At 43.3% G+C, this 10,383-nt stretch overlaps 1 protein-coding gene and 2 long non-coding RNA genes across 3 annotated transcripts; all 3 read left to right on the forward strand.

The window, feature by feature from the left end:
* The first annotated feature begins 414 nt into the window (after positions 1-414).
* Positions 415-2,536, forward strand: LOC139401063 (collagen alpha-1(VI) chain-like). The gene is made up of 4 exons (XM_071145573.1): positions 415-478; positions 1,394-1,550; positions 2,259-2,372; positions 2,528-2,536. The coding sequence occupies exons 1-4, from the start codon at positions 471-473 to the stop codon at positions 2,534-2,536; spliced, it is 288 nt and encodes a 95-aa protein (XP_071001674.1). The 5' UTR covers positions 415-470.
* Positions 2,537-4,459: 1,923 nt separating this feature from the next.
* LOC139401064 (uncharacterized) lies at positions 4,460-5,381 on the forward strand. The gene is made up of 4 exons (XR_011632843.1): positions 4,460-4,571; positions 4,889-4,915; positions 5,079-5,105; positions 5,246-5,381. It is a non-coding gene; the product is annotated as an uncharacterized lncRNA (long non-coding RNA).
* A 2,142-nt stretch (positions 5,382-7,523) lies between these two features.
* Positions 7,524-8,209, forward strand: LOC139401065 (uncharacterized). The gene is made up of 3 exons (XR_011632844.1): positions 7,524-7,728; positions 7,883-7,936; positions 8,120-8,209. It is a non-coding gene; the product is annotated as an uncharacterized lncRNA (long non-coding RNA).
* Positions 8,210-10,383: the final 2,174 nt, after the last annotated feature.

The following is a 10,383-nucleotide window of genomic DNA, read 5'->3' on the forward strand; positions in this document are numbered from 1 at the left end:
GGGGGACGATGGGTGTAAATGTGCTTGGGGCTTGACAAGACGGCAAACTTGTAATAGATTTGTTCTATCAGGTTTTAGTACCACTTTCTCCCCTCTGGGAATCAATACATAATTCCCATGAGCGAACTCCCTGCCTTCTAATCTGTAGACAGTAAATGAAATACTGCTGATTTAGGGGAATTGTCCCTGTAGTGCATGTAGATCAGAGGTAACTGGCTTGGTGTCACTCTTTGTGTGCCATTGTGACATAGCTCTGCCTGTACTCATCTAGATACTACCGCTGTGAGCGTAACCTGACGTGGAGTGTGGGAGTGCTGCACTACAGTGATGAGGTAAAGGTGATGAGGGAGCTGACCAGCACCAAGGAGGCCCAAGGAAGAGCTCAGCTGAAGAGAGCTATACAGGACGTTCGCTACATCGGCAAGGGAACCCACACCGACTGTGCCATCTCCGTAGCAACAGGGCAGCTGATGACAGGGTGAGTCCATCGATTGTATAAGGGCTCAGGGCCCAGATGCAGATGGTTTGAGTATTTGATATTTATTAGTTAAAAAGGGTAGAGAGAGAATGGTCGTGGACAGGCAAAAGGTCAAAACCAGATCAGAGTCCAGGAGGTACAGAGTGGCAGGCAGGCTCGAGGTCAGGGCAGGCAGACTGGACAGGCAGGCGGGTACGGAGTCCAGAAAACAGGCATGGGGTCAAAACCGGGAGGACTAGCAAAAGCAGGAGCACGGGGAGAAACACACTGGTTGACTTGGAAACATACAAGACAAACTGGCTCAGAGACACAGGAAACACAGGGATAAATACACTGTGGAAAATAAGCGACACCTGGAAGGGGTGGAGACAATCACAAGGACAGGTGAAACAGATCAGGGCGTGACAGATTGGTTGATTGAGTAGTTAGTACCAGTCAATCAATCGATCAGTCAGTTAATTAGTTAGTTAGTCTTTTCTGTCTGTCTGTCTGTCTGTCTGTCTGTCTGTCTGTCTGTCTGTCTGTCTGTATGTCTGTATGCATGTATGCATGTATCCATCTCAAATGTGACATGTGTGAGAGAGTGTCTTAAAACACATGCGTTTCATCCCAATATACCGTGCATGATACTTTGATATTGTGTAATACGTTCCTCCTTCACTTCTATAGTGCCCTTAGGAAAATGCTTTGATATTTACACCTTGGAGCAGAGTTCAACGTTTTGTCAGGGGCAAGTTAAAAACACATTTCTTGCATCTTTGCAGGGGTAAACAGATAGACATTCAAACCTCTCCTAGGAGATGGAGTTCCTCCACAAAGCTTCTGACAAAATAAAGTCTGCTCCACAATTATACAGAAAGGATCCCGTTTGACTCACACGTTCTGCTTCATTGTATCTCTTTCTTCAACCCACAGCTCTCCTCTCCATGGCAACAAGTACATGGTGGTGGTGACAGATGGCCACCCGCTGGACGGCTATAAGGAGCCGTGTGGCGGGGTGGCACACACCGTGTCTGAGGCCAGAGCCATGAACATTAACATCTTCAGCGTGGCTATCACTCCACATCACCTGGTAATCAAGAGGGAATAGAGCTCTGGCTAGAAGGTCCAGGTTGTAGACAGAGAACTTTGCCCTCTGTAGTGGTCATGGAAACACAATAACTAATACTGCTCAAACAAACTGGATTGGCTGTAGTCTGACATCCTTGAGTTTTTTAACTCAAGGATCCCACTGTATTTGATATATGATATATTTATATGTAGTCTTTTCATTCTTCTCTTGCACCTCAGAATGTGTGGGTATGCCAAAATACAGGCTTTATCACATACGGCCGGGATTGGGAGTCCCATAGGGCGGCGCACAATTGGCCCAGCGTCGTCCGGGTTTGGCCGGTGTAGGCCGTCATTGTAAATAAGAATTTGTTCTTAACTGACTTGCCTAGTTAAATAAAAAATATACAAATAATTAAAACAATTAAAACAGCCTTATTTGTCCACTCTGGAGTTTTTCTAGTTTGAGGTAGTTTTTCAGTGTTTCAGTCTCTGATTCTGTCTCTAATGCTCGCTCTCCCTCTCTCTCTCTCTCTCTCCCCCTCCACCTCTCTACCGCTCCCTCCCACTCTCTCTCTCTCTCCCTCTCTCTCTCTCTCTCTCTCTCTCTCTCCCTCTCTCTCTCTCTCTCTCTCTCTCTCTCTCTCTCTCTCTCTCCACCTCTCTCTCTCTCTCTCTCTCCACCTCTCTCTCTCTCTACCTCTCTCACTCTCTCTCTCTCTCTCTGCAGGACAACAGACTTGGTTCCATAGCAACAGATGTACAACACACACATAACATGTCTGCTACTAGTGAGGACCTGCAGGTTGTTAGGAACACCATCAGCTCCATAGTGTCTACCATGGTGAGTACACCATCGTCACATAGTTACCATCATACAAGCGGCCATTTTTAAACCAAGGCCCTGTACCTAAATGTAATTTACTGTAGGGCATTGTTTTTGTTGCCCAAACAGACTATTCTAACCAAATGTCTGTCTCTTCTTTTATGGATCTGTAGTGTTTGTGATCTTATTTATGAACAGTGATTATGACTGGGGTTGATTTATGTTTATTGTTCTTTTTCAGTGCTGTTCGTTCGAGTGCAAGGTAAGCCTGATCACATTGTCGTACCTTTTCAACATGATCTCGCAGAAAACTTCATTACAGATTGTTTGTCTTGATTAATCTGATCTCAGTATAGTCTTAATATGGGGTCCAGTGGAGTCAGAAGTCTTTCTCATCCGTGTTCTTTGTTTCACAGGCTCCCCTGGGATCTCAAGGCCCTGCTGGTGCAGGAGGGGGCGCGGTAGGGTGCTCTCTGTTTTCCTTTTAGTTAAAACACCACATTTAGATTTACCAGACGCTCGTCAATTAGGGTTATTAGAGTGCCTTGCTCAAGGGCACATCGACAGATTCAAACCAGCAACCTTTCCGTTACTTGCCCAACACTCTTAATGGCTAGGCTATCTGTCGCCCACCTTAGCTATTGGTGAACATTTTGAAAATGCCCATCGCTGCGTTCTTAGATATAATTACCTTACCTTATATTTACCTTACTGATGGTTTGCTTAGCTCCAACTCTCAGTGACTAAGTAAGGGATAAGTAAGCATTGGGGGGGGGGGAGAAGGGGGCCTGAGGAACGTTATTTAAACCCTGGTGATTTGGCTCACGTACTGCAGTTCATATACAGTAAGGATTCACAATGTAAACACATGCGTGAGTGTGTGTGAGTGTGTGTGCGTGTGTGCGTTTGTGCACATTACTATAAATATGCCAGACATTTATAATCACACAGTATTACAAGGTCAATATCAGGACAGTGAAAGAATGAGTGAAACAGAAAGTACTGATATTGGTTTGTAATCAGATTGATTGAAAAAAAGCTGCCCCTGCTGTGGTCTGGATTCAAACCAAAGGTTTTAAGGACGGGAGTGGCTTTGCGCCAATATCCAATGGAATGCTAATGAGATGACAATCTTTGCTTTACCAGGACTGTATTCCATGGGGTGCAGCGTTATGGAACATTGAGATATAAATATATTACATAGAAAAGCCATGCTTCTATGTCATGTGGAATAGGGAATCATGTCCACTCTATAACAGACATTTCTATGTGTGATCTGAGCGTGCCCCCAGACCCCTGTTTACCTGATGGGGACTAATGACTCTGGCCTTCTCTGTGTCTGATCTAATCATGGCGTCCAGATGGCCTGCCTAGCCCACTGCTAGTCAACACAGCTCTTGTGTGTTCCAGCCAAGAAATGCATTAAGGAGACGAGGAGGTAGTGGAACTGAAAAAGCTTAGTTTGATTGATTCTATTGTACAGTACCGTGTTCTGTGCACAACTTCTGGCAGTCTTTCTTCTCTGTCTCAATGGGAATTTTGGGCCAAAGGGTGTAATATCACATGCACAAGTACAGTGAAATGCCTTTCTTGCAAACTCAAAACCTAACAATAAGTAAGTAAGTAAGCATACTATATACAGGGTCAGTTCCAATACCATATTTACAATGTGCAGGAACATTGGAGTGTTGGAGGTAGAAATATATATATATATATAGATATATATATATATATATAAGGGTAAGGTGACTAGGCAACAGGATATAAGATAAACAGAGTAGCAGCAGCTTGTATGAGCTATTTTGTCATCTATTTATCAGTCGTATTGCTTGGGGATAGAAGCTTCCTGTAGCTTAACACAGTTTATACAAACGGCTTCATTCAGACTCTGCTTCAGAATGACTAACACTGGAAGAGGTTGACTGATGACAATGAGAAATAGATATGATTCTTTTTTTCAGGGAACTCCAGGACGTCAGGGGGTTGCCGGGAGACCGGGAAGTTTGGGAGCAAAGGTAGTATATGACACATTACAGAACATGAGCTTGTCTATCTGCTGACTGTAGACTGTGGAGACATTATGCTTTGTAGCCTGTTTGATGCTACAGATTATGGCTACAGGCAATGTGGATCATATGTGGATCACATGTGGATCATATCTTTGTCACCTAGGGGACTGCAGATGACCAGGGGCCCCAAGGACACAGAGGAGAGAAGGTCAGAGTGATTATTTATCTAAAATAAAAAATATGTACCACTTTGAATGTTTTAGATTATTCATAACACATGCTGGTTAGCTATAATGTAACATTGCCTGGTAGAATTTAGAGCTATGGCGTAAATGCAATATTTAGAGACATACTTGTCTGGCTGTATGAGGTTAGCTAATGCAATGTTCCATGAGCATTCACTTAACTGTATTGAAATATGCCATATGTTCCCAGTGTTTCCAACACCAGGAATTTTAACTGTTCCGATCCGTATTAAGTGCTTAGAAGCTACACTCTGATATTCGTCACTCTCTTTCTCTACAGGGTGACCGTGGTCCTACTGGTGACAGAGTAAGCTCTCATCGATTTTGTGGAGAGTAATAATGATTATAATAGTGTTTATAAACCTTGTAGTACATACGTATATAATGTAAACAAAGAATACATCACATCAAATCATCCAACAGCCATAGGTTCAGCTGTCAAAATGTTCAAACGTTATTTTGCCCTACAGGGTCCAAGAGGATCGTCTGGACAAAAGGTATGTTGTTGATCTTATGCATCATTCATTCATTCATTCATGTGTCCATCCATCCATTCAGTCATACACATTGTCACATACTCACCAATTCAACCAGTTGCAGTGGTGGGAATGAAGTCATGTGACCCATGTGTTTCTAGGGTGAGAAAGGAGCGGATGGAGTGGACGGGAAGGATGGCCTTGTGGTTTGTTTGTTTTCTACCTCTTACTCAACACACAGCCCCTGCATTATTAAATGTTTAACAAGAGTATCACTCTGTAAACTTACAAACAGAAAAACAAGGCTATCAAGGCCTCGTAAAGTATGAGTGACCAATTAAACAGGGATGCAGGCTTCGCCCTCACAGGTCTCCCTTTGTATACACCCATATTCCAGAATTATTAGAGGGGTTGAGACGAAAACAAGATGAGAATGAAATACAGACGAAGGATGGCTCAGCCCATGCTGAAGGCTGTTAGTATTATGTAACACCTGTACCTTCTTCCATAGGCTCTGGACCTATTATACAGTACAGAGCAATACTTTTGTCCATCCCCGTGAGGCACTATATGGAGCATAACAGGGTGCTTAAAACCGATCCAGGTGCTGCATGGTGGATATGAGCCAAATGAATTGAATTGCACTAATGGAAATATTTCATATTCATCTATGTAAATTCACTAATAAAACTATTTTATCACTAATAAGCATATGTTATCATTGTCTGTTTCTATACTTTTTGTCTGTACACTGTTTTTTCTGAAATTAAAAAATATATATTTAAAATATATATGTAAATAAATAAATTCAAATAATTAAAAAATGTTTACCAAAAAAATTATTCAAATTGAAGATTTAGTGTAAAGACAGTCCCCACCCCCACCTCCAACTCCACCCCGGGTCCTGAATCCCTTGACATGTTTCTCAGACCAGAGCAGATGTTTTTCAGAGCAAAAAACTGTGTAGTAGTTCCAGATTACAAAGTACATTAGAGAGTTCTGTTTCTCTGGAAACCTTCAGTGAGGCCACACATGTTTGTATTATTCCATGAAATGTGCAGTAAACTCCCACGTCGCCCTCTCTCTTTCTCTCTCTGTAGGGGGACTCTGGGGTTATGGGCCTGTCTGGTTGTAGAGGAGACGAGGGGGCAGAGGTAAGTCTATAGGAGTCATGCAAGGTCATGTAGCCAGAGTCAAAGTCATGACACTCTGCTTGTCTTGTTTCCTACTGCTTTTCCTTTTCTTCACAGTCTTTCCAGACTGATCAGCACCGGCCCTCCTTAGTCCCACTTCCACACTCCCCTTTAAAAAATACCATCTACTCCGTCCCACGTACCCACACACACACCCACACACACACCACACTCACCATCTCACCCACACACTCACCACACTCACCCACACACACATCCACACTCACCATCTCACCCACACACTCACCACACGAACCCACACACACACTACACGCACCACACACACCCACACACACACCCACACACACACCACACTCACCATCTCACCCACACACGCACCACACTCACCCACACACACACACACACCCACACACACACCACACTCACCACACTCACCCACACACGCACCACACTCACCCACACACACACACACCACCACTCACCACACTCACCCACACACACACTCACCACACACACACACACCACACTCACCACACAAACCCACACACGCACCACACTCACCCACACACACACCACACTCACCATCTCACCCACACACTCACCACACAAACCCACACACACACTACACGCACCACACACATCCACACACACACCACGGCTTACTGTATTCATGACCTCCTAGACTAGTTACAGTGAAACTCTGGGAGTGTTACACCAAGCGTTCATCATTTCCCAGAATTTTCCCCCCACAGCCAAGAACCACTTGGCAGCCAATAGCGCTCTAGGAGCCAGAGGTAGTCAGTAGACTGACATGTACTGCAAACAGGGAGTTACGATACTACACATTATTCCCATAACTCTGTCCTCAGCAGACTTCATAGTCATTCCCTTGTTGCTGTTAAAGCAGGTGTGCTTCATTCTGCGGTTGAAAGCAATTCAGTTCAAACAAAATCAGAAGATGAGAGTTATTTTGAGTGTGTTTTTTCTGCCATGGTTGGGGTAATTAGCCAGGCGGATAAGAACAATCCTTTTGTTTGTTTATATCTGATTGGGGTATGAGTGGGAGTTTATTTGTTTGGGAGTCTTTACCAGTCACCTACCTGGATAGAATAATACTAGATAAATAGTAGATTCATGCTGTTAGTTATATCTGAAGTATTCATGTTTAAGTTCAGACTGGTTGATGTTGGTAATGACTGTTTCCTCTGATCTGAAGTATTCATATTTAAGTTCAGACTGGTTGATGTTGGTAATGACTGTTTCCTCTGATAGGGGGAGCCAGGTCCTCTGGGGCAGAAAGGAGATGAAGGATCTTATGGATTACCTGGACAAAAGGTAACTCTGTCATACCCAGCACCTTAATTGTCTGTTCTGCGTTATTTAATGTGTGAGTGACTTAAGTTTCTATTTGACCTTCCTGTCCACAGGGAGCGATGGGAACACCTGGGGAGCCAGGGGTTCCTGGAGTGTCTGGAGCCAACGGAGCCAAGGTAATCAATCAATTTATTGATTTATCAACTAATCAAATCAATCAATTAATCAATCAATAATTTCAATCATCAATTTCGATCATTCAATCATCCATCCATCTATCACACAGGATAGCTTTTCTGTGTGGCTGTATTGTTTCATCTGTGTCTGTAGGGGGAGCCTGGACCAATCGGAGGACCTGGAAATAAGGGTGACCAAGGAGACGAAGTAAAAACACCACCACCTCAATAACTTTATCGTCAATAAGTTGCAGATTCTGATAACTGCCAGTTGTGAAAAACGCACAAATGTATCGGTGTATTTTTTATAGTTGAATGGAAAAATGATGCCATAACCAATAACATTTGGACAATGACCTCAGGCACCTGTCCACCTTTCTGTGTTTTACAGGGGGACTTTGGACCGTCTGGAGCGCCAGGCACAGAGGTTTGGAACTCAGCTAGTTCTAGAATCAATACAACACCCGGACCAGGACGAACACTGTCCACATAATCTGACACAGGAAGACACATATCTTACTTGATCACTGAACAACAGGGTACCCCAACTGATGGCACATGGGCCGAATTTGGCCCGGGGGTGGTTTTATTTGACCCCCCAAGTTTTCTAAAAAATAAGTGACATCTTATTATGTTTTATTGTTGGACAACAGGAAATCAGCTCCAAGGGAATTTAAGAAATCTGTTCCCAAGTATTCACATGCATAATAGAGAGAAACGTGATCGAATACAAATGTAAGCAGGGCTTCTTGAGGTCAATTTGCTTTCTATTTGTAACTATGCTCCGGTCCACCCGACAATCTGCTCAAGAAATCTAGTTGATGATCCCTGCTCTACATTGACTAAATGGCTGAATTAAATAGTTGTATCACTGTAAAAGAAAACACATTAGTATATAATGAATCAAAAAAGTTGGTTTAGCTTTTGTAAACACTTTGATGTTTACATTATGGTAAAATGGCCTTGTTGACCGATGGGAAGTTGCTGTTTAGCTGAACAATGCTGTTCACATCCAAGCTGGTGACCTCTCTCTCTCTGTAACGACGTGTGCTGAGAGTCAGGAAGCAAGTTCAGGGAGTTTGTTGTTTAATAAATACATACAACTAAAAACAAAACAAGAAACACAAACAGCACACAGACATGAAATAGAAACAATGATGCCCGGGGAAGGAACCAAAGGGAGTGACATATATAGGGCAGGTAATAAAGGAAGTGATGGAGTCCAGGTGAGTCTGACGATGCGCAGGTGCGCGTAATGGTGACAGGTGTGCGCCTTAAGGAGCAGCCTGGTGACCTAGAGGCCGGAGAGGGAGCACACATGACACTCTCTCTCCCTCTCTCTTCCTATTTGTCTCTCTTAAGGGTGTAGGGGGAGAGAGGGGACTAAGAGGTGCTCCAGGAATAAGAGGTGGTCAAGGGGAGACGGGTGACACAGGCTCTGCTGGAGCACAGGGTCATGAAGGTCAGGCTGGAGACGTGGGTTCACAGGTGAGTGTCCCTCTGTCCTCTATTACTCTGTGTGATCACTTGTTCTTTCTTATATGGTTCCACCAACACCTTCTTGGGGAACAGGCTAGCTCTCTCATGGGCTATTGCTAAATATAGGTTGATGTTTTACCTCCAGTCATTGTCACACCCCCTCTCTTAATTTCTTCCCCCTGCTCAAAGGGTACAGAGGAGAGCCGGGACCTTACGGGCCTGCGGTACGATGGCCAGTCATTTAATGATTTTGATGATGACACAGCTGTACCATGTGGTAACACATGCAAACTTCAATGCATGTTTTGACCAGGGTCTCTCCCCCCAGGGTGTTAAGGGCCCCAGGGGGCCTCCAGGAGCACCGGAAGATGCAGGGCCCATTGGGAAAAGGGTGAGTGTATTGAAGAGCTTATCTGATTTATCATGAGGCTAATATTCTGAATACACAATATTATCTTGATTCTCTCTTCAGGGTGATGATGGAACTATTAAAGGAATTAAATGACTCTATGTTTTAATATCCAATTAAAATTAAACACTCTGTCCATTCATAAGGACTTGTAAGACCCTTATTCTATAATAATAGACAGAGCCCAGTCTTAAAGTCATACAGCAGAGTTTATTCTCGATAGTACTGCTCCTTACACATTTTATCACAGGTTATAAACTGAAAATGACGTCATTAGTTCCAGCACCAACCCGTGCCATCTCCGTTCCAGTACAAAGGCTGTATCTCAAGCCTTCCCACATCCGTCTCCCTACCAATTTAATATAATTTACGAGTCAAGGTTTTCTCGTGTAGATAAGCATTCTAGCCAGTCTGATTCATTTGTACCAAGGAACAGACAGTCATTGTTCTAACTCTTGACCACATTCACACACATTATATTCAGTACTGGGATCAAGAAAGAAAACTAATACATTTACAGCAACATAATAATATTCGGATTAGTACATATGCAGTAACACAATAGTATTCTGATTAGTCAGTCCTGATTGTAATGTATACATAATCAGTCATCATTGATAAAAATTCCCTTAACAGGAACACAAGGAGAAGGCCAACCTGGATATCCAGGGTTCCAGGTCTGTATTTCTTCAGCAGTGAAATTCTGAGCAATAAGTAGGCATTCATGTTTTGATTCTTAGTTACAAGTATGATTTATCAACATTGTC

Source organism: Oncorhynchus clarkii, unplaced genomic scaffold (assembly GCF_045791955.1).
Source record: "Oncorhynchus clarkii lewisi isolate Uvic-CL-2024 unplaced genomic scaffold, UVic_Ocla_1.0 unplaced_contig_12431_pilon_pilon, whole genome shotgun sequence".
In the NCBI taxonomy this organism is placed as follows: domain Eukaryota; kingdom Metazoa; phylum Chordata; class Actinopteri; order Salmoniformes; family Salmonidae; genus Oncorhynchus; species Oncorhynchus clarkii.

Bases quoted from the DNA above. Each gene is read 5' to 3' on its own strand.
- LOC139401063 (XM_071145573.1), top strand. The intron at 1,551-2,258 runs GTAATCAAGAGG...CTCTCTCTGCAG, and splicing joins CTATCACTCCACATCACCTG to GACAACAGACTTGGTTCCAT.